The sequence below is a fragment of the Acyrthosiphon pisum genome, chromosome A1 (assembly GCF_005508785.2).
Source record: "Acyrthosiphon pisum isolate AL4f chromosome A1, pea_aphid_22Mar2018_4r6ur, whole genome shotgun sequence".
NCBI lineage: Eukaryota > Metazoa > Arthropoda > Insecta > Hemiptera > Aphididae > Acyrthosiphon > Acyrthosiphon pisum.
In genome coordinates this window covers 101,514,420-101,540,510 of record NC_042494.1, presented here as the reverse complement: position 1 = coordinate 101,540,510, position 26,091 = coordinate 101,514,420, and the positions used below count along the sequence as shown (strand labels likewise).

Sequence of the window (26,091 nt, the reverse complement as noted above, 5' to 3'; positions counted from 1 at the left end):
GAGAGAGAAAACTAACGATAATAATAGTAACTTTATAACTAAATCTTTATCTATTATGGAAATAGCTCAAAAATTAAAATCAAAAAATGTTATTGTAATTGTTAATTATACAATTAATATTAAATGTTTTGAGATAGAAAAAAAGATTATCTTTAGTAGAAATGGTTGTTATTACTTATTTATATAATTTTGATTGTTAAAATCTTAATACTAGGTCATGGATATTGTGGAATTAATATGTTGATATTCCTTTGTTCATTTTTATGTTTATTATAAAAGGATACCTAATTATAATCTATACTGTATATTATACAATAAACAATTTTGATTTCATGCAAATATGTTACATTCTTAGCTCATAAAAATTATTTTCCTACTGGCACTAAAGTATTTATGATTTAATTATATTACTTTATTTATGTTTTTAATTGTAAACTATTATTACTAAAATATTCAATAATAAAAAATGCAATATTGTGTTACAAATATTTTATTTTATTAATTTCCTTATTTTATAAAATATAATATTAATTAATTAAAATGTATTATCATATAAAATAATTTAGTATTTTATATCTAAGGTTAGAGTAGATTATTTTAAAATATATATATGTATTAGGTATAATTTTATTACAATTAAAATTATAATATAAAATATTATTGGTTTAGAATTAAATAATGTTATAGACTAGGTAATTATATTTTAGTATAATAATTGATCTATTATTTTAGTGCTTCAAATGACTCTCAAGGGTATAAGGCTAGTCAAGATTATGGACAGTATTTTGAAACCAACTATTGGCATCGATACTCAATATGGAACCAACCCGAAATTCAGAATAATGTGCTTAAGCCAGAACCAGCTATTGAAACTGCCGTTATTAAAACAAATGGCAATTTAAATCTAGTTGGTATGTTATCAAATTTCATCAAAATATAACTAAATACATTTTAAACTTGAAAATAAGTTTTTTTAAAACAGAGATAATTTTTGTATATTTTTTTATAAATTAAAAATGTTGCAGATTACAAAAAATCAATTGACGTAGATGCATTAAACAAAGACCTTGTCACACAAGATTACAATTTATGGGATGCACTTGAAAGTTCTAAATGGCTACCAATCGACACTTTAGAAGTTATTTAAATTATATTAATGATAATAACATTTAACCAAGTTTTTTTATAAATCTCTAATTCTTGTATGTAATTATGTAACATATAATGATATTATTTTATAACTAAAATAATATATTTTCTAGAAGTATAACTTAATATAACAGAAAATAATGTTGATAAATATAAATATTGTTCAAATCATTATAACTTAAGTTTGATAAGCAACTAATTGTATTATCTGAGTATCAATTATTTTTTTTATGTATGTGTGCTGTTCTACCTCTAATAAGGAATGATGTGATAAACTATTGATTCATATTTAGATTAATTGACCAAAAATAATATTTATTCCATTTGTATACCGTAATTTAGTGCTTACCCACTAATTATTTTTGATAAATCTATAATCCCTTATGCTAGCTAACAATTGTTTTATACTTTAATGATTAAATGTGAATTTAGTTTCAGTTTTAGTTATATAATTATATTTTATATATATCTGGGTTAAAATATTAAACAACAATTCAACATGTTCTGTATTATTTTAATTTATATTCTTTAATTAAAGCTTACACTAGTTTAAACATATTTTAACTATTATTATTTTATTTTTTTTTATCAAATTTTAGTTATTGAATATAACTAATAGCATTGATTATAAATACTATTTATAATCAATTCTAATAGTAATTAATACTTAAAAATATGTAAAATATCTATAAGTATGTATTTTTCTTTTGGTTTATGAATTGCTATTGTTACACAAAATTGAATATGTATTTAAGTGTGATTTTATTTTCAAAATAAAAAATGGCAATGATAAATCTAGGTTCCTATTTATACATTTTTAAATTAACTTTCTATACCCTGTTAAAAATAAGAATCACATATAATTACATTAAAAAAACCGGTTTTGTCCGTGGTCGTCTATGTACTTCTTGTTTTGAACAGGGTATAGTAGGTACCCCATTTTCCAAAAATGAGTGACTATACAAAGGTTATATTCCTGACTTAGCAAGTAATCTATCCTAATTTAAACTCTAAAGTGATTAAAATTGATGTTCTAACTTATGGTTATGAATATATAAATAATAATACTTATACCGGTCTTACATTTTTATTATTTGCTTAAAATTCTCACATTGTGTTGGTTATTATTATTGTAATTTATGCTTTTTTTTAATGCTATGGCAATATAGTTCTATTGGATCATGTATAACACACGTGCGATATAGAAAATTTTGGTTTGATAGTTTCAATATGGTGCTGTCAGTTTTTACTATCAAACTTTTAAGTAACAACATAGTCTATGTTCTCTCGTTGATTTTTTACAACATCCTAATTCACTTCAAAATAAAAATATCGTAAAAAACCAACGAGAGAACACAGATAATGTTGTTACCTAAAAGTTTGATAAGTGGTGAATTCACTCTAATATCAAAACTAACAGCTCACTATTGAAACAGGCGAGCGAACATTTGTTGTGTAATACGGAGACAACACATGTGGGTGCGATGTCCTCTTAATGTAGACAATAAATTACATCAGTGATTGCAATGTATTAAAAATTTACTAAAAATGCAGTATACTATAAAAAGAATTAAACTGTTGCAAGATAGGTATCATTACATATTTATATCAATAATCGTATGTGCGATTGTGTCTGAGTCTGACAAGAAAAAAGAAATAGTATGACTGTCATGACTCATGAGATATTCTTATGTGCATAGTGCATATGCACAATTTGGTGGATATTTTCAGGAGACATTAGCTGAGGAAGGAGCCAAGGCCCTAAAAAAATGTGTCCCAAATTAGTCTTTTAAACAAATTGAAAAAAATCTCAAGTAAAAAGATAATAATATCAAAATAATAACTAATAATTTAGTTTAAAGTAATATTATTTTTTTTAGAAAAAATTCTTAGTTCTTAGTACAGGATATTATAATAGCTGAAAATGGTTAACTGAACCAGATTTTGAGATCGATGTCTTAATTCTAGACGGTCAAAAACCCATTAATTCACATATCTATATTACACACATAACTACCAGTTACCTTAATAATTAATTTATTGGTTACTGTAAATTGTTGCAATAACTATATTTGATGTTAGGTACTAATTACATGTAATTATGTAAACCTTCTGTTACGATAGCCCAAAAAAGGGAACTATTCAATTTCAAATAAATGTTTAGATTTAGATCACAAAAATACTAACCTACCCAATGAGAAAGTTATTATATAAATGGTAAGAAATGTTTATCAGTGCTCGTTATTCGTATAACTTAAAAGTATAGGTACTATTGGGACTCTTGTTGGTAGTTTAGTTATAACCCAACATGGCAACATGAAAAAATTCTATTTGGTAGGCTTGTTCAAAGGCGCATCGAGAAAACGAGTGTGGAAATTTGGAACGGTAAGTATCGTCCAGCAGAAACGTTGGGGACAATATTGTGTACCACAGATGGCGCTGTACACGGAAGTGCCATCGGTCATCCAAATGGGCACGTCCAACCGACTGATTTCTGGACAGGATAAACAGGGAATTACGGTCAATATGGACGCGTACATGTTTCTGTGGTCTTGTCGACGTCCCGCCACGGCCACAACCGGATCGCCATGGAACCGAACGTCATCGTCGACCCTTACTCGGTATCCGACTTGCGCCACCCCGGGTAGGCCGCATACCACTTAAAAGCACACCCGAAACGGCATACAAGCATACTTACCTGGCGTGGAGGTCAACCGTGATCAATTCGGCGGTTCCTCCAGGGCGAGACTTGTCCATTGCACTAAGGGATAGGTTGACCCCTGCGAGTATCCCTAATGTGGATACCTCGGGCGCAGAATTTTTGGTAGCTGGGACTGCGTACGCGCTGTCCCTTAATAAATGAATGTATATAAAAAAATTTTCATCAGCTTTTGGATTTCGATTACGTAGCATTTCACTTTATGATGGTATTGTGACTACTTAGTGTTAAGGATTAATCCTTAAGTGCATGATAACTAGGGCTAGGAAAATAAAGCACTAAAAACCTACAATAAAGGAATTAAAAAATTGCCAATAATGCTACAAAAAAAAGCATTTTATCCAAGAAAATGCAACTAAAAAAGACATTTTAAGTTTAACTGAAAAATATTTTTAATATCAAAAAATAATTTATCAAACACATTTTTATAATATGTTCACACTAAGTAATTCTTAGAACAACTAAGCACAATTTATAAATATTGAAAAAAATAAATTAAAAACCGTTTTATTAAATGTCGATAAATGTCAACGTATTACGTAACCATTACTCCCCACTCGGTAATCACTTTGACAAAATCTAAGAATCTATTTTCAGAAATATTTTCTGATAAGGCAATAATATTTCACTACGAAATCATGAAATAAGTATATATAATAACACAATTAAAATAAATTAATAAATAATAATTTAGATAAATATGTATGTAAATGTTCTAAAAATGTTAAATATGCGTATAATTAACAAAAAAAAAGCTAATAAACTGACAAAAAAGTACCAAAAAAGCATTTATTTACGAATATCATAAGAAAATGCAAAAAAAGCAAAATCAAAATTGCATATTTGAACTCTGTGATGAATGAATCGAATTTTGTTTTTGATTGGCTATGTCCTGTAGTACTATGAAAGAAAATGCAAATGCTACAAAATCCTAACCCTAAATGATAATAAATATATTATGATAATCATAATCATAATAATTATGAATGATGTAGTAGATGGTCAGTGTGTATTTAAAAAAAAACATAACTCGAATATTTTATAAATTATAATAACATTATTTTTGTCAGTCATATTTTAGGCAAGTAATAATGTACATTTGTAAGTGTAATAATATTCTTGAGTCCTAGTTTATATTATAATATATAATCCATAAACGATTATTTTGACCAAAAAATAAATAGTCAAACTGTGCGTGACTTATATATTATAATATGTAACGTTTGGGCGAGTGGTGGGTATGTGGTTTTATTTTATTATTACCTACTTTTTTAAACCACATGAAAAGTTGTGGTCATGCACGGCGTTGCCTATTAATATGTCGTTATGTGCCTATGTGATAATTTTGAGAAAGTTTATTTAACTATCAGTTAATTTATAGGTTTTGTAGATAAAAACGGAAACCGTATTATTGTATTAGTAATAGACGTTTTCTGAAAAAACTTGGCTATGTTTTTTCATAGTTTTTGTTGAGATACTATAATATGTGCTATATAGCCATATAACTTGGTTGATATCTAATACTATCTATAGTGCATTATTATATAGCTATTAGTTATAACATGCTATCGTGTTTAAACGAATATATTTTATGGTGTTTCAACAAGTTTTGATATAAATTAATTTTTAGTACAAACAGGCACATTAATATTTTTATGTTGCCGTTTGGCGTTTTTGTATTATACGGTATCTACCATTTTAATTTATAAAATGTTGTAGATTTACAGATAAATTAAGTTATTAAAATAGAATTGATAAACTCATATACGCAATAAACGGCAATATATTAATATTAATATTGTTACCTAAATAGCCCCACATATAATGGTAATATAAATACAATATAATCATAATGCCAACTTAGGTAACCGTAGGCCATAATAATTATATACAAGCATATTATAATATTATTCCAACCTCCTATCAGACGATCTCTACTGGACTTTGCACTTAACGCTTAAAACGTATGCACATTTTTTAAATGTCCATCAAAACCCACTAACCAAAGACTATAAATTTGAAATTTATAGAATATAGATAAAATAAAAATAATAAAAATAAAATAATTCGAAATTAAATATACGGTTTATTTATATGTATATAATTTTTATTGGCTCAATAAAATGTACAGTTATATTGTAATTTATTACATATTAATATTCTAATATTTCGTTGTATTGAATGCAATTTGTTTATCATTAATAAATTATTTATTAGTATAATGCAATGTATTTATATATATTAACATGTATATTAAAAGCGGTAAATGTAGTAGGTATTTATTTTTAAACGTCAACACTTTATTAAAATTATATTTTATTACTACAGCGTATAATTAAATAAAAAACATTTAGTAATGTAAACAATTTATGTAACTTTTGTAAATATTATATACGATACATAAAATATGTATTATCCACTCATTAACTATAACTATTATTGAAAGAATAGGTAGTTGATACTTGATAGCAATTAATTAATGTTGAACGTTATACATTTATAATATACGCTTATGGAAAGTTTCGATTCATTTTTACTTTAAGGTTAAAAACCTTAAGATTCCTAATAAGTAATAGTTGAGCTATACATATTTTTATAATAACAGAAATAAGAAAAAAATCGATGTATATAATAATATAAGTACCATAAATTAATTTGACTATGAATTCATAGTAAATAATGATGTACATTAAAAGTTACGATGTTCATTTAAACATTCAAAAATAATAGATGCGCATAACTAAAAACGTGTACCGTCTTACGCCACCAAGCGGTGCACGGCGAATACCACAAAGCAAACAGTTACGTAATATTATTAGGGTTATTACTGACAACGCATTCTACTGAAGTAATTAATTTGATTGGTTAATGTGAGGGACGGCGCGTACGCAGTCCCAGCTAACAAAAATTCTGCGCCCGAGGTATCCACATTAGGGATACTCGCAGGGGTCAACCGATTCCATGTGCAATGAACCGGCCTCGCCCTGGAGGAACCGCCTATGTGATCACGGTTGACCTCCACGCCAGGTAAGTATGCTCGTCTGGTGTTTACCGAGACCTTATATGCTATCCTATAGTCATCCAAAAATGGTACTCATCAACAGCAAATCGGCGACCGAATCAGTTAGCCAACGTTGACGGTAACCGGCGATCATTCTTGCGGTTCACCAATAAAGTGTTGATAACTTGGAAATGTTTGTGCAGCTTTTAGAGATGTTATTACGCGCCTAGACGGTACGGTAAGTGCCAGCTCAAAGAGGCTTTCGGTGCGCAGCGCTTCCTATGAGTGAAATCGAAGACGCATTTGTGTACTCCTCAGTAGTTACCGCTTGCGTTGGAAATATTCACCACCGGGCGCAAGTGTTTCTTGTTTCAACAATGAGACGTAATATGCAATAACACATATTAATATTAATATATTAAATTATTATAATATTCACTTTGTCTAACGCGTGTAAACTTTATTTACGATTGTAAATAATTATTGGTAATTATCCAACTATCGTAATCGTGACGATTTTATACCAGTGTCTGTAATCTGTATTCTGTATTCTGTATACATTAATTATAATATACATATCCATATATACCTAGAGGCTAGAATTTAGTGATTTCTATATTGTAATTTATTGTTTTTGAACAATCGCCATTCAACATTTTTAAATTGTATAATATGTATTTAGTATTTGGTTACCGGTGTTACTGTTACGGCATACTACAAAGTTCAAACGACTAACTAGAGACCAAAACAAAAACTACTTCTATCGGAAGACACTGGAAACGATAACGACAATAAGTAACACAAACATACGTACATAGTTTGTTAGTCTATAATAAATATTGTTAGGCACATATAAGATATTATTATTAAATCTAATATTTATTGTCATTTATGAACATACTTTTTCTCAAATTAATATAAAAATTACCTATACTATAAATATAGGTCATTTGTATAATCAAACTTGTAAAATTGTAATACGTTAAACATTTCAAACATTTTATAATAATATTCGTACGTTATAAAGGAGGACGCGAGTAACATTTCGAGATTGTTATTATAATATTATAGGTACAATTAGACTGCACAAGTGTTGATGTTAAGAATTCTCTTTTTAGTATCTATTAACTATTGATTATAGAATAGATTATTTTATAATCAATGCTATTAACTATACAATAACTAATAAATTATTATGACCATCTGGCATCTATCCATCTAATATTCAACGACAATAATATTGAAATACGTATTTTGTTATCTATATTATATTTGACAGTGCTTTTTATAATTACACGTACGACGTGCCATGGGTTGAGAAACGCTGTATAAAGATTATTACATAGGTACCTATCTAATCATTCCAATCTTATAAAAATCTAATAACTAGCATAATTTAAAGCCATTCAGAAAGCCATGACTTAGCAGTAATGTTAAGATTATAAATAAAGGCACATACAAATTTTTTTAAAACACATTTAAAATACATTTTGTTTTAGAAAAACACAAATTGAGTAGGTATATTAGAGTTTTATTCAATTTTAGAAATCCTGGAAATAAAACTGTTCTTGGCTTTTAATTTTTATTTGAGATAAAACAGGACTAATTTAGTATGGTTAATGCACTCTAGTGGTAAAATCTATTTTTCGTAAAATTTTCAATGGGATTTTAAAAATTTTAATTAAATTATTAATTGGTGTTCATCTAAGTTATACATTATGTGTCCAATTTAATTCCAGTTTAATCTTTCAGTTGATCTTCATTTTGAATGGAATCATAATTTTGAAATGATTTATAAGAAATACACAAATTTGAATTTATGGAATTTAACCACTTGATTTAATTGGTTATTTAATATTTTTACTAAATTATTATTATGAATAGGTTATAGGTGGAATAGCCAATAGGTACTTGGATATAGTTATTTACACTTTGACATCATCAACAACAATTTCACAACTCATTATAACATTTTATTGTCCAATAAGAAATTCTTTTTCATATATAATATTTTATTCTTAGAGATGTTCCGTAGGTACACTATACTTATGTCATAAAAGTTAAAGTATCTAACTGGTAAGTTAATAGTTTCTCTGTAGTCAGTAGGTACATATTTTAACGATTGATGCTATCAGTATCGACTTGACTTATTTTAGATTCTGAGCGGAGAGAGGAAGCTAGTGGTTTTACAATGATGTTTATTTTAATTTTTAATTTTTTTATATTTTATAAACAAAATTTCTACTAGAAGGAGTGATTCAATTTCAACATTTAGTATATTATCTTTTAGTAAATTAGATCAAGATCGTACTTTGGAGAGGTTATTACTAATTTTTCAATTTTCTCAATAGTTTTTAATGCCACGGGAAAAACCACCAAAATAACCTTTTGGTATTATAGCTTATTGTGAAGCTATTTTTTTTTCTAATGCTTTGTGTATTACCATAGAAACAAATAAAATTTTAAAATAACCGCTAAAATAAAATGTTTAAATTTATATTTATTTAATTTACTATTGAACATAAACATAATTTATGAATCTAATTTCAAATTATATAATATTATTTATTAAACATACTAATTTCCATTATTAAATAATAAATATATATATTTCCACATATAATTACCAATTGTTACACTGATCCTCCACTCAGAATCGTTTATATCGAATATGCAATCATTGCATTTAAGTCGATTACTGTACCTAATAATACACTATCTTGTCCAAGGACTGAAGGGACGATGGACAAACTTCCAACATCGCTGATGAAGCATCCACCCTGCTGCACTTATCAGCTTTTATTAAATTTACAGTTGGAAAAGTTGATGGGAATAACTTGAACACTTTGGAGTGTAGTGTGTAGATAGGTACTTAAATTTGGCCTTCAACCAAATTTGGTCTGAAAATCATACTCCAAATATTTTATATATAATATAATTTCAAGTTGTTAAAAGGATATTGAACAAAATAAATGGTATGCAAATTATAGGTTTTCTAATAATTAAATAATATAACTGGACTTGGTATAATATTGATTTACAGCATTGATCAATAAGTTTTTCACAATATCATGTTGTTCAGTCGGGTGATTGATAAAATTAAATAATTTTATACCTAGGTACCTACCAAAAGTATTTGTGTAAACATTATTATTTATTACTACTAATTACATAGCAATTTATTATTGCTTGATTTACAATGCAGTTAATAAAAAACATGACAAATATAGGTATAAAAACCTTTTTATAAATTATATGTATAATAACTGTGTGTATTGTTAGTTTTAATATTAGCTTGTTTTCTAATAAAAAAAAAAAGTTAAAAATTAGAATCTATTGTCAAGCCTAAAGATAAAAACATTATCTGATTTTTTACCAGTTTTTTGTTAGGTATTTTTACTTTATAGATAGGTACCTATGTGAATGTGAAGTATCACATTTTCAAAATGCTCATTCACTTTAAAATGTTAATATCGAAAAAAACCGATAATGTTTTTAGTTTTTACCTTTATGTTTCATAATTCATGATAGGTCAATACTCAATTGTCAATATCGGTATTCACTTTAAAATTTTAACTTCATACATTTGAAACTGCTGAACACAAAATTGTCTATGTTCAACGATGTACGTTTGTAAGAAAGTGTAGGTGTGGCGTCCTCTAGCGGAATTGTAATGCGCGAATTGATTTTGAAATTTTGGATGATGGATTCTTATTTCTTAGTAGTAGACGACGAGCCTTATAATTTTCGTCTGTACAAGATGGACATTTAGAGTTGAGCAGATTTAAGATCAAACATTAGATTTTTACATTGATAAAATATAACTCTATAATAATATACTATATTTATAATCAATAATTAAACATGAGCACTTAAAAAAATGTATATTAAGATCCTTTGCGCCATCTATGAACACCCAGAATTAAGCATTTTGTTCTCACGATCCGTGAAGCAGTAGGACTGCAGCTGTCTTTACGGCATATTATTAATATCTTATAATAATTTATATACGATATTATTATTATAATAATAGTATGTTATAATATTTGAATGGTAAATCGATATATTAGTATTATTATTCAGGGGCATGGACTATGGTCGGGTTATACTACAACTACAACACACGATAATAAAACATTTCGAAAAGGTACCCCGTACAATCGAAATCGGTTTCGCGTAGAACTGGTCTAGTTAATTCACTAATAAATTAATAACGATAATATGTTCGATTCGCGTAACGCTCATAAATCAATACACATTTTTATCATTACAAAATGGAAACCAGACTAAATAGACGTAAACTGACGATACCATACGAGTTTTGTGGTCTAAGTAGTGGAAGTAAGTACCCGTTTAAAATATTTAATTTCAATAGATTGCACGCCGAGAATAGGGATTAGTCTCTTGCCGACCGTCGATGGGACGTACGAAATCTCCGTCTTCATCACGGAAAACATAGTGAAACGAATTCCCTTCGACTTTTCGCGACATTTTTCTTTTGAATACCGTCTCGTGTAATCGAATTAGCGTGGGCCCGTGGATAAAAAACTCGGTAATTTGTCGAGCGATCGATCGTTCGTACGGGCGATAGGCAGCGGCAACGATCCATTTCTCGCCGACAGATGGCGGCGCGCCGGTCGCCGTTTGTGGCCGTGCCACTGGTAAACCGATTTACCTGCGATTTGTCGACGGCGCGTCGCACCCGACAGCCGACGACGGCCACGCGACCAGTTCACTGACCGATTGTGATAAGCCGAATCGCGGCCGATCAGTCGCACGCAATCGGTCAAATGGACCGGCGGCCACACCGTCAAACCACCTTGGTCCAACGGAACCGATTCATTATATAGGCGACCGGCTCAGCGTACTACGGCATACTTACTTGGTGTCGAGGTCAACCGTGATCAGCGCGGCGGTTCCTCCAGGATGAGACTTTCCCATTGCACACTGGGGACGGTTGAACCCTGCGAGTATCCCTTATGCGGATATCTCGGACACGTAATTTTTGGTAGCGGGACTGCGTTCGCGCCGTCCCTCGTGATAATTCGATATATTGATAATTAATTAGATTCATTAATTCACGTTTCACACGTTAAGTATAACATTTATAATTAATTAAATTGTAGTATCCACATATTGTGAGATTGTATTATTACTACTACTATGAGCCATATTCAGTTACTTGTGTAGTGAGTGTTCTGGGTATGTTTTACCGAATTCACAAGTGTTTAGTAGGTATATAGGACGTACTACGCTGACTATGTGAGCGTCGTCGCTGTAATAACTTACTAGATAACATTATCATCAACACACACATGATCGGCAGCTTTTATAATATTATTAATTAAATTCGTAATTACGCAACATGTGAATCAATTTCAGGAGTAGATTAGGAATTGTAAATTAATGTAGGTAATATATTAGTTTTTTTGTAAATCTTAATTTAATAATTTCTATTTAAAAATGCATCGTTCTTTAAAGTACCTAGTATAGGTACTACATAGTATGAATATTTTTACAAAAGTCAGTATTTAACGTAAAATATCGTTGAAATGGCTGTAATTAGTTTCTACTTATGATTTAGCGTGAATCACCTTACACTATTTTCTTGGCATTAAACAGAAAAATTAAATACTGTTATCGAAATACAATCAATAAAAATTAATAGTTATGTATGATATTACTACTTAGTAACAATAGTAACTAGTAACAGCTGACTAAAGAAACCAAACTGGCTTCCGTCGATACAGTTATTGAAAAACGTCCATACCTAACCGCACGGTTAAACTGGCAAACTGCCACCGGTAGCGCCTAGGTCGTTTGCTAGCAACTAGAATGTAAACTGTGCATCATACAATTTGATCATTTTTGAATTTTTAAATAAATATTCAATATTTTTGCTTATAACCTCATATACATTTTTAAGTGAATAAATTACGAAGTTATGCATACATGTATAATATAATATTTAGGTCATATTAATTGAGATTTCGCATTTATATAATGATTAATGATATATGTAGTAGGTACCTACCTATTATTATTCATGCTTTGCTATGAATAAAACATTTTCCTATAAAACATACTACACAGATATTGCTTTATAAAAGTAATAAATTAAATAATTTATCATTGCGTTTAGGCCACATCCATCGTTAAATTCAATTCATATTGAAGTTTTAGTGCATTGTTTACATTAAGCAGATTACCCTGGGTCATTGTTAACTATTATTTTTGAAATACATTTTTGTATGATACTAAGAAAAATATAGTTACATATTATGTTATATATTACTAGATGATAAAATATTTGTTTTTTTTTTTAAATTATAAAAATTAAAATAACCAAATTTATAAGTACAAATAATAGGTATTGCAGTATATGTTTATTATATTATATTAAACTATGTAGCAACAAGTATGATTAACATGTTACTCAAATCATATTCTTGAAGCTTTATTTTAATTATATAACTATTAACATTTTGTCATTTTAGTTTAATAATTACATTCTTATAACTAATTTTAATACATTAATACCTAATTTAAATTAATAATAAATGTATATCATTTGACTATATTAAGATTATTAAATACATTCCTTAATAGTATCTATAAAACTACCTATAATCATAATTTGTTTACAGTTGTACCATCGCACGTATTACTTTTTTAATTCATAAATATTTTTGAACAACAGGAAGTACAAATATTTATTTGGAAGTATTTGTTAACAGTTATATTAAAAATGTAATAATTATAATATAATTAATATTTGATACTTTTTTTGTGCAGTGTTTCTATAATAAGATATAATAGTAGATATCTTATGGACATACAACCTACTAAATAATTTTTTTCATAGGTATCCTCGTATTCACAACCATCAAATTGTTCACCACAACCAACCACTGAACAGTATAATACAGTTCAGTGCAACTAACAAATGGTAATAACTCTTATTATAGCTTATCTTATTCTATCTTATTCTACGATTAAAAAAAAAACTCTTTTTTACCATCTATAGGTTGTACACTTGTACCTATAGTTATATGTTTCTTCAACTCTTACAATATTATAAAAAAAAAATGTATTTCCAAAAGAAAACTACAAGTGTAATCTGCTTGAATATTGATGGAAACAATGCAGTACAATTCAATAGGTATTGAATTTCAGAATATGGATATTGTGATTTCAGGTGATATGTTATGATAATGAATAATGATAAATTATTCAATTTATTACTTTTATATACTTAGCAAAATTGTAGGTATTTTATAGAAAGATATTCATAGCAAAACATGGATGACTATAATATTGACTATATTATTATCAATTTACAAATGACAAATCTAAAATATAAATTAATATTTAATACAACCCAAATGTTATTTGATACATATATGCATAAATTCGTAATTTTGACACTTAAAAATGTACGAGGTCATGATCAAAAATATTAAAATATATTAATATCAAAAATCATATAAAATTGTAATTATTACATTGTACCTACACAGTTTATTTTCTACGCAAACACCTAGGTATATAAGAAGTTTTCTCTGAATGAATTATGGTCTCCTTATCTATTTTGGTCTTCATTATTAACGGGTAAAAATAAATTATTTATTGCATTCAAAATTCTATTATTAATACACACTTACACATTTGAATAAATTATTAAGACATACCACATACTGTGTACATATACAGTATAATTTTTTTTTTTTTTTTTTTATTAGAAATCAAAATAAATGGTTACAAATTAAACAAATTTAACAAATAGGTATGGTTTTGATTACCTACCTCCTGTAAGCTAATAGCTTGTGATGGAGGTAGGGAGTTATTACATTTACCAATAAAATAAAATAAATAATAAAATAATTAGGTAATTTCTTATAATATTACGTACATTGACTTATGAATATGAACACTTTAAAAAATATAATATAATAATAGTCTATTATTAATAGAGAAGAAAAGACAAAGTGATGTAAAGTTTTAACATAAATAAATTAGTAATACATTTAGTTGATACAGCATTATAGAAATCAAAACATACTGATATATATATAAATAACATACAATTTAGCAATAATTTACAGTAAAGAATAAAATTAATACACATTATTATTCAATTCTAAAAATATATATTTATATAATAGTCCTTTATTATTAATTTTTTTACTTGTAATAATATTTCTTTTAAAGTCCAGAGGCATAGAATTTATTGTAATAGGTCGGGCCTAGATAATCTACAAATGTTTGACCAAAAGATTTATAGGTATATTTAACTGGACAATCATATTTTCTAATTTCTCTTATATGACTATTATCACTATGTAACTGATCAATATCAAGTTGTTTAATAATGAACATAATTGCTATTTTTTTTATATAAATTGTCTTACTGGTAAGACCCCTAATTCCTTATAATTTTCAATTGTTGATCCTTTTAGTGATAGCTTATTTAGGCAGATTCTAATAATGTTATTCTGATTTATTATTAGGTGATTTATAATATTGTCTGGAAGGCCACCCCATTGTTAACATGTAAGTTCCATTTCAAGTGATTATCAATGATTAAACCTAAATATCTTATTTTTATAACCTTATTAATTTGCTTACAGTTAATTGAGTTACAGTTCTTGTTATTAGAACATTCGTGTATTGAAATGGAGCTAATAGTAGAATCGGATTTGTTAATAGAGAACGGAATAAATACTGGTTTTTCTATGTTTAGGGATAGATTTCTTTTTTTCAATGTTTTTAATATTTTACGAAAGCCAGTTACAGATTTTTCATAAACACCTTCCCATGTATTATGTGAGAAAAGCAGATAGGTATCATCCGCATATGTTACTATTGAACCCTCAATGTTAAGATCACAAATTTCATTTATATATAAAATGAATAAGATAGGGCCCAATACACTACCCTGAGGTACTCCATATTTAATTTCATACATGTTACCATTAATTCCATTAATTTTAACTGTTTGTTTTCTATTAGTTAAATAGCTTTTGAACCAGGTTAGACTACATTTAGTTATTCCAAAGCTGGGCAATATATTTAATAAAATATCGTGATCAACCGTATCAAATGCCTTAGCTATATCTAAAAAGATTGCCAATGATTTTTTACTATTATCTAATGCGCTGTACAAAAACTGGGTAGCTTTATAAAGGGCATTATCAGTACTCAACCCTGGCCTAAAGCCAAATTGGTTTTTTGATAAAAGTTGATTTTTTTCTAAGAAAGATATTAGTCTTTCTTTAATAATTTTTTCAAAAATTTTAGAATAATTACTTAACATGGATATTGGCCTGTAGTTGTTCATATTTGTTTTATCCCCACTCTTAAATATAGGTTTAATATCCGCTATTTTTAGTTTATCCGGGAAAATACATCGCTTTAGACTTAAATTATATATGAAAGCAAGGGGATCCACTCAAGGCGTGCGCAGACTTCAGTTTCCGGTTGAGCCTGATAGAATTAGTGCCCTAATATTTTGACAGTGCCCCTATTTTTATTTTTTTACACATTTACATACATTCTTAATGTAAATTTTGTGTAATATGAAAAGTGTAATATTTATATGTAAAAATATAATCAAGTTGAATGTGCACACAACATAATATAATATGTACTAATTTCTAGACATATATTTTTAATGTTAAAATTAAAACGATATAAATACGACCGATATTGGCAAGAATGAAATTAATTATGTTAATTAATAATGTCTCATCATTTTAATTCACCAAACTTTAATATAAATATTATTAAACAGTAAACACTAACAGGCCAGTGTGTAGTGACTGAGTGACAACAGTAAATAGTTAACAACTGAACATACTGAATAGATTATTATTGAGAAATGAGATGTCAGTCTGTTTACGGTCTTCAATTTGAAAGCGATAAAAGTATAGGTTTTTCCGTGGAGCAATGTATCTACAGTCGTCCGCACTCAGCTTATCTTAATATTAAATAAACACCATGTATATGTATACTATTTATAAATTATAACCAACTTATTAATGTATTTAATCATAGTACATATTTTGTACACAATGTTTTTATTAGATGAATAGAATTAATGTAGAGGTACACACAAATAGTTGTTATTTTATTTCACTTTCACTACAAATAAAAGTTTCAAACATATTTTTATAATTTATAATAAGTATAGACAAACATTTTACTATGCCCCTAAAAAGATTCTGGTCGAGTCCCGGCTCAACCGGCTCGCCCCGTGCGCACGCCTATGGATCCACTATGTATTTGCTTATGTGTTTTAGGATTTTCACGGTCACTCCATCCAAACCCGCTGCCGTGTCATCTAAGATTATTTATAATAATAAGTATATCTGAAGATTCAATTGTATTAGAAAAAAATTTCATTGAAAGAAATATTTTTAAGTTTGTGGTATTTTTTTGTAGTAGGTGATTTATTTGTTATATTTTTCGCAATATTAATGAAAAAATTATTAAACATATTGGACGCGGTTATGGGATCAGTTTTAGTATGTATTTCATGTTCATTAAGTTTTATTTTGATAATTTCATTATCACTTATACATTTAGATACGGTAATTTCATTTATTAGTTTCCAGGTTAATTTAGCGTTCGAGTTAACATTTTTAAATTTTGTTTGGTAAATTTCTCTTTTGCTAGTCTTATAGTTTTTGTGAAATTATTTTTGAATTTCTTATAATGTAAGTTTAACTGTATATTATTAGGGTGTTTTTTACACTTCATTGAGAGAGACTGTTTGTGTGGGGCCGAGATACACATATAATATTATATACATATTAATTATTATATAGGTACTATATTGTACATCGTTCATAGTACATAATATTATTTTAGTGCCGCTCAATTAAGTTTTTAGAAGATTTTTTCTACAATTTAATATAAATGTCGTTAAATAAACTTCAACTTGGGAAACTTCTTATTACCGCGGATAATAAAGAATGGATACGACCTTAAATCATATTATTCAATGGATAGAGCTACTGCCTAAATATTTGAAACCAATAACGGCGTGATCCTGAATTAGACCGTATTTTATCAGTAGTGAGGCGATTTGCTTACGTTTTAATTATTCGAGAACTGAAAAAGTAATAAGTATTATGAGGCTGTCAGTGCACAGTTTGTTTTCTCTCTCTGGCTCACACGCAACATAGACAAAACACATTTACGCAAAATCATTTTTTTTATGCGTTTAAGTAATCTTAGAGTAAAGTCACCCATTACAAAAAAGATAGAGAATAATATTTTTGAGAGAATGACATATCGATTTGTCTAAATGTTGTCTCAAAACAATTTAAACATCATTTAAATTTACAGCATTTTTTTGTTTGTTTTGAAAGTCGAATACAAAGTCAAATAATAATAAAATATAAAATCGATGTCATTCCCTCAGTCATAATACATAATATTATTATCAGGGTTTGGAACTTATAATCATGAAAATAAGCGCTGAAAAAAGTATTTAAACACTTAATTACAAGCACTGAAATACGCATTAAAAAATATTTAAAAAAGTACGACAAAAACTATCATCACAATTTTTTCTATATTATCGATTACTTTTTATAATTGGCATAAAAAATTTCATTTTTGAGAAAATCAAAATCTTTTAGAATTTTTCAGTTTTTGAAAACATTTAAACTTTTTTATTATACTTCTTAAAGATTTTCTGAAGATTAAATTGAAAACTGTTTATAAGAATAACCAAAAAAATAATTGATTACTTTGGCCGGTTAGTAAATATGCGAGCAAATATAACTCACAAGTCCCGGTGGTTATTAGTTAGGTACTAGGATGTATACAAAGGGGTATACAAAGGAGAACAATTATTTTTAGTTCTAGCTTAACCATATAGAAAAAACAAAAAAAAAAAACAGAAATTAACTAAAATTTCTTAGTGGCACGTGTCATCATAAATCATAATTAAGCAGAGATCAATGTACAAAAAAACGGGAAATATGCATTAAATAATATAAATAATAATATCCATAAAATCAAGCAAATGTTTTAATAGTCCCGAACCCTAATTATAATCAATACAAATTCGATGATAGTATCAACAATTTGGGGGTGCTAAGCACCCCCAAGCACCCCTCAAATCGCATTACAGTTGGACTTGGTGAACTCGAAGTTGAAGGGAGTAGGGACAGGTCAAAAAGTTCGAGTTATCCAAGGATAATACAATAATAGGAAATTCTGGGGATCGGGAAAAAGTTCAAGGTATCGAAGATTTCGAGTTAAAAAAGTTAACGTTAATGATATTGTCTATATAAATAGTTTTTCAGACGAAAATGTTTCAAAAACATCATATAAGTACCTAACCCTTCTACAAATTGGATATAGACACACAATCATACAGAGTAATTTTTTTCGATAACATAATATTATCTACTGTTTTGGAACAATGAACAAACATAAAATATTTCAGTTGGTGTACAAGTACAACAATCGTATGTATAAACATTAAACATAGTATACGTTATTACGTTCATTCAAAATATCTGTTGCTAATGAATACTGTTTGTCAAAATTATGTCGTTTACGGTACATGTGACATGGAGCATTTATGTCGACTATCCGTGAATAAATGCGTAAAATTATTGCGAATGACAACTGTTGCGCTCATAGGGGGCGCTGCACATCGACCGACGTTTTAGACATGTGCTGACCGTACCGTCTAGGTACGTAACTGCGTCTTAGAAAACTCCATAAACATTTCGAATTTACCAAGACTGTCATAGACAGCAGCGAGATCAATTGCAGGTTAACATAATTGACTGATGACTGATGCAGTCGCCGGTAAGCTATGATTGTGACCGTTTTGCGGTGGCCGGAGTTCAGTATATAATGGCCCGAACGACAGCCCAACAGCATACTTACCTAGCGTGGAGGTCAACCGTGATCACACAGGCGGTTCCTCCAGGGCGAGGCCGATTCATTGCACATGGAATCGGTTGACCCCTGCGAGTATCCCTAATGTGGATACCTCGGGCGTAGAATTTTTGTTAGCTGGGACTGCGTACGCGCCATCCCTAATTTCAAACTGAGAGACTGATTTTCATGTCTATTGTTTTTGGAGACAACCAGAGTGCCAAACACGATCGATTCCTCGTGTCTCGTACATGCTCCATACTACGTAGTGCCGTAATATGGGTGACTTCGGACATGTGAGATGTTTCCGGACAATACCATGTCTTTGTAGTTATCTTCTCGTTTCAAAATACACGTTTAATTAAAGTTGAAAACAGATACTTCACGTTCATTTCTATTATAACGTCCATCATTATCAGAAAATAATATTTATTGATGACATAATGTTGTTATGGAGGTAAATACAAAAGATTCTGTTTTTGGATTTTCAATGTATTAATATTATATAATATATTATATAAATGATAACAACTGAATATTTAATACACTCAGAAATTAGATTTAATCCTCATTAAAATTCGATTACCATAAGCATGTTGAATTGCATATTCGACTATAAATAAGGCACTATTAATTTTTTATTTATATTTAAATAAAATTAGTATCCATTAGTGGTCATTATTTACACACATAATTGAATTTATAAAACAATGTTTGATAATATAATAATAATAATTTTCGTGTTTCTATTAAATATCAGGTATTGAATATTTATTAACATATTATTAACTGTTATATTTTTATTTAATATCATGAGTATAGGTACATTCTACATATCTACTAATGAGCATTGAGTAATGTTACTAATGTACAATCATCTGTTAGTAGATTTTTTTAATTACCATGTTTGGCGAGATAAATGGTTTTCTGATATTCAAGCAACACACTGGCATTTGCCATTTTGTGTTAGATATATGAATATTGATTAATTACTAAATGCTTTAGATTTCAGTATAGTTCTACGTACCTACCTCCTAGAAGCCAAAAAATAAAGAATTTAATGACTTTTATGAACTAGAGATAACAATGACTACCACAGTATTTGGGTAGATTATTTCTAGACGTATTTATAGTTTATACTTTTCATCTCAATACTTATTACATCTCGGAAATATCTTTGTTATAGGCAAAAATTGTTACAATGGTGATTCTAAAATGAATTTCCATGAGATTATTATTTTTAGAAGCTCATTTTGTTCACTGAATGGTATATTAATTGTTGAAGAGTTCAATAAAATATAGACGAAAACCTGATTATCCCTTATTTATAAATGTGTAGGCTATTCAATGTACATATTGCAATCACATTAAAAACAATAGTAAAAAAGGTAGGTAAGTGGATGTCGCTCTGCTGTACAGTAGGTTACAAGTGGGTCACTGTATAATGTATAGTATTAAATTTGAATTCAATGATATAATATCACTGTATAAGAAAAACGATTCTGAGCGGAGATAGTTTGTCAGTCTAGATATTAGACATACATATTATAGGTATACTTATCTATAGTATTATTAATAATTTTCAAATTAATCATATCACAATATCCATTAAGTAACGTGTTATACATCAACAACAAACCGTGGTACTATCAAAGATATATAATAGTATACTTTAGAAGTTTCAAGTACCCACAAATAATATTATACAATCACAACAGAATAACTAAAATAGTTATTCCAGGTTTTTTAATATGTAATTTCGTCCAAATTTGAACTTAAAATTACTATAAAAATAAACTGTGCTTATGTATTTCTTAGAATTTTTTGTAACAGAATTAAATATTTACGTGGAATATTGTTTTAAATTTTCAATCCTTAGATATAAAAGTTGAACATTTTATAAATTTTTAACTACAAAATCATTTTTAAAATGTTGACAAAAATCAAACTTTAAATACTTATAAAAAAATTGTGCCTATATATATTTAATATTTTTAAATGTCATTGTAACAATATATTAGGAGCATTGTATTAAATTGTCAAGCTTTTTGACACAACGAATACAATTTTATTGATATTTCTAGAAAAAAAACTAAAAAATTGGAAACTGAATAAGTCAGTAAACAGCTCAAAACAACTCAAAATATTTTTAAAATTTTATCGTGTATAGAAAATGCTAATATTAACATCCAGTGAAAATGTCATGTATCTACAGACATTTTTTTTTAGAGTTAAACCTAAAACCGATTTTGCGTAAAAATTCCCGTTTTTCCTTAATTTTTATTATGTTTTTCCTTGCGATTTTGAAAACTAGTGTTAGTTTTAAATTTTTACCTTCTGAACGCACCGACAGCTAGATTCCCATCGACCAAGATACTATTGGAGAAAAATGAAACAGTTTTACTGTCGCAATCGGTGATGACAGACACAATTGTGTTATTAATGATATAAAAAGGGGGAAAGTAGGTACCACTCTGCTGTACAGTAGGTGTCGAGTGCTCGAGTGTACCTCGTCATTGAAGTGTAAAGTAATTCACCGTAATGTATGCGTTAAATTAGAATTCAATGATAAATTATTGCGTGCGGAAAACAATTCTGAGCAAAGACTGTCTGACTATAATGTTATATTACTATAATGGCTGTTCTTACAATGTCCGGTTAAGTGTCGGTTAAGACATAACACATAATCACAACATAATAACTTAAATCTTTATTTTTCGTATAAATATCAGATTCTAATTTCCTCTAAATTTAAAGTTAAAATATCAATGAAAAAAACTGTGTTGATAAATTTTTTAAATTTTTTGGATTTAGTATGTAAGTAGTATTACTACTTATTCGAAACCTTATATTATATTTTAAATCTTTAGCTATAAAAGTTGAACAAAAATATTTTTGAATTTTCAATTTGATAAATGTTGTCAAAATTCGAACATTAAATGCTTATAAAAAAAATTTACATTATTTATACATATTTTAAATATTTTTTAACAGATATTGTAATCAGGAGCATTGTATTAAATTGTCATGCTTTTTGACCCAACAAATAAAACTGTATTGACATTTATAGAAAAAAAATTAAATAAATTGAAAATTGAAATTGTCCGTAAACAGCTCAAAATGAGTCAAAATGTTATCAAGAGTAGAAATTGATAAAATAAACATATGGTGTAAATTTCAACTATCTAGAGTTATTCGTTTTTGAATTACAACAAAATAAGAAAATCGCTACATGTGAAATCCAGTAATCCAATGTTGTAAACATTTGAACTTCAAATGCTTATAACAATTACGTCCAACTTTTTTTTTAATTTCCACTCACGTAAACTTACGAGGAACCTTGTATTACATTTTCAAGTATATTGATCTATCATAAGCTCTCATAAACTAATAATGCTTATAAATAGCTCAATATGAAGAAAAATACTTTTTGAAAATTGAATGTAAGCAAATAGTTAATATAAACATTCAGTGAAAATTTAATGTATCTACGGTAATTTGTATTAGAGTTACAAAAAAAACCAAAATCGATTATGGCCAAAATGTATTTCCTTAATTTTTTTTTGGTTCTTTCGGTGCTTTTCAAAACTACTGGGAATTTTAAATTTTAACCTCCCCAATGAATCAACTAGATTCACTTCACCATCGGAAAAGATACTGATAAGTTGAAAATCTAAGCATTATTTTGACTACTTATCGTGTACACACTAGTACATTACACAGACACAAAAAAAAAAAAACAAAAAAACCACATGATTGTAAAATCAATACATTCATCTTAAATAAAGTATAATACGATAGGGGCATAGGGATAAAATTAGTTTCATCCATTTCGTCAAAATTTTAAAATATTATATATATTTTGCACACTAAGATGTTATCTTCACAAAATGTACCTTTGGACTTTTGGAGGCTATGGTGATGTCCATTTTTAGAAAATAGTGATGTTACAGAGATACCTATAACTTTATATAAGTATTGTAGGTTAAACGAAAATTACCACGATGTTTATATTATTGTTTTTGAGTTTTCACTTATACTTTCACCAATGTGAAACGTCAACTGCAGGTTGTAGGGAAGTTAACTTTGATGACGGCCATATTAATAATAATTACCTATACGGTCAAAGCTACAAACTAAAAAAAACACATTATTGCATACCTACATGTAAGTCATTAATTATGAATAATGGTAAATAGTAAATACTATAATTAAACAGTACCTATATAATAACATTATATTATAGTATAATATTCTGCACTAGTATTAAACTATATCTACCCATATTATTATTATATTATATGATATATTACAGTATTTATAATCAATGTTATCGTAACGTGTTAATATAGTAAATAGTAAACAGATATTATATTATAATTTAGAATTAAAATTAATATTATATGTTTTTCGTCTTAAAAAAATAACAAATAACCATGACATTAACACGGCAAAACATAGTCTCGTTAACCTTCAGGGGTTCTACAAAAAGTATTTTCGTGTACCTATATTATATCAGAACTTCGCACTAAGCCTATACACGATGATGTCAAAATTCTTATGAGTTTTGCATGTAAAATTATTCATTTTTAAACGGGTTTTTAAATTTTGAACGAAGTGATTAATCTAAATCGGTTTTAAAATTGTATTATGTATAGAGATAATTTTTGAATTGCACGTAGTCATTTATCAATTTGAAATCCCAATTATGCACGATTAGTAAAGTCCATCGAATAATGCAAATTTTCACTCTGTATAATATACCCTGCAATCTCATATAAATATAAATTGTAATATATGCTGGCTCAACTACCAAGTGAGGGTGGTTAGGTTATAGGTTCAAATCCCTCACACTAAAATGTTATGCGTAAACATTTTAACTTTTCATAATTTATAAACAATTATTATTCATATTGATTATGGTTTATAAATACCTCCGCCTCAAATTTATTTCCGAGTACGTGTTTGCCGCAATCTGTAAGATTTCGGGATAAGTCCAAATAGAAAGAAAGTCAGATGAGATGGATTTAGATAAATGCTGTCTTGAGGGTAACTATATATTTGCCATCAATCAAATATTTTTGCTATGAGCCCATTTTTTATTAGACAATTGGGAGGATTAAAATGGGCGAGAGGTTGGTTAGGATATAGATCTCTATAGTGGCAATGTAATTTATATTTTTGTTACTCCGAGTACTACTGCATTGACTCGTTTAACAAAAGGAAAGATGAATCCGTACCGGTTTTCCTACTTTCAGAACGTGCAAACAAGAAAATTGGCAATTCATATTTATTTGATTGTTTGTGCCAAGTTTTTGGGTATATTATCATTTCAAACAACTTATGAATGCACAGTATACCGTTATTATAGATCATGACTGCATACCGGTATATAACAATATATATTATAATATGTGCAACAGGTTTACCGGAAATCGAAATATTCCAATTTGTAAACAAACGGCTTTTGGCTGGTTTAAAATCAAGGGGATTATGAATGATTTATTCATGAAATTTCCTAGGGATTTTTTATCACATATATTTCTACAAGTGAACAGCAATTATTATATTTTAATCGTTATATTATTATTATATAACCAGCAATTCACCGTGAAATTAACGTAAATATATACGTTTGCTAATACTAATCGCTTATTGGTGTCTATAGCTCCGAGCTCCTGGGAAAAATAAATTGTATCACTTTTTATTCCTTCAGGCATTTTACGTAACCAAAGTTGTAATTATGAATAGTGAAAAGAAATATATGATACTCTTGATTGAGGCAAAATTAAGTGATAGAGATTTTGCTGCTCAGTAGTATAGGAGTAGCCAAGATTATACTGTACGTTGAAAAATAAGTAAGTGGAAAGATGATAGTAATAATTTTCAAAAAAAACATGACATAACATAAAAATATAAAATATAATCAGATATTAAGATATACTACATATATCAATAGATTTTAAATTAATAAAATATTGACGAAATAAAATATACGACAACTATATATTATACTGTTGATTTCGCCTCCACCCACAGAAAAAGATTATTTTCAGTCAATGTGTTCAAACACATTTTCATAATAAAATACCGTGAAGCCAAAATATAATCGTGTAAATATTGAAATAAAATTATAATTATTTGTTGAAAATACTACAACATTTTTTAATAATATAATTTCCAACAAATTAAATGTTAATATTCAGTGATAAGTGCAGATAACTGGAAGTCTTAGAAACTCTTTAGTTGTGGGCCTGGGGCTTTATGTCCGTAATGCCATTTAATGCCACTACCGCCAGTCCCTATACCTTATCCT

General features: G+C 28.1%; 1 protein-coding gene and 4 non-coding genes across 5 annotated transcripts in view; 4 read left to right on the top strand and 1 right to left on the bottom strand.

Moving 5' to 3' along the window:
* The window catches only part of LOC100169543 (tRNA selenocysteine 1-associated protein 1), a 6,720-nt gene extending 4,777 nt beyond the window's left edge, over window positions 1-1,943 (top strand). The window contains exons 5-6 of the mRNA XM_001950624.5: window positions 733-911; window positions 1,026-1,943. Coding sequence (XP_001950659.1) covers window positions 733-911; window positions 1,026-1,147 — 301 coding nt within the window. The 3' untranslated portion in view covers window positions 1,148-1,943. The remainder of the gene's footprint in view (window positions 1-732; window positions 912-1,025) is intronic.
* A 1,896-nt stretch (window positions 1,944-3,839) lies between these two features.
* Window positions 3,840-4,003, top strand: LOC115033969. Its single transcript, XR_003839312.1, has one exon. It is a non-coding gene; the product is annotated as a U1 spliceosomal RNA (small nuclear RNA).
* Window positions 4,004-6,740: 2,737 nt separating this feature from the next.
* LOC115033971 lies at window positions 6,741-6,903 on the bottom strand. The gene has a single exon (XR_003839314.1). It is a non-coding gene; the product is annotated as a U1 spliceosomal RNA (small nuclear RNA).
* Window positions 6,904-11,743: 4,840 nt separating this feature from the next.
* Window positions 11,744-11,906, top strand: LOC115033975. Its single transcript, XR_003839318.1, has one exon. It is a non-coding gene; the product is annotated as a U1 spliceosomal RNA (small nuclear RNA).
* Window positions 11,907-19,776: 7,870 nt separating this feature from the next.
* Window positions 19,777-19,939, top strand: LOC115033972. The gene has a single exon (XR_003839315.1). It is a non-coding gene; the product is annotated as a U1 spliceosomal RNA (small nuclear RNA).
* The last annotated feature ends 6,152 nt before the right edge of the window (window positions 19,940-26,091 follow it).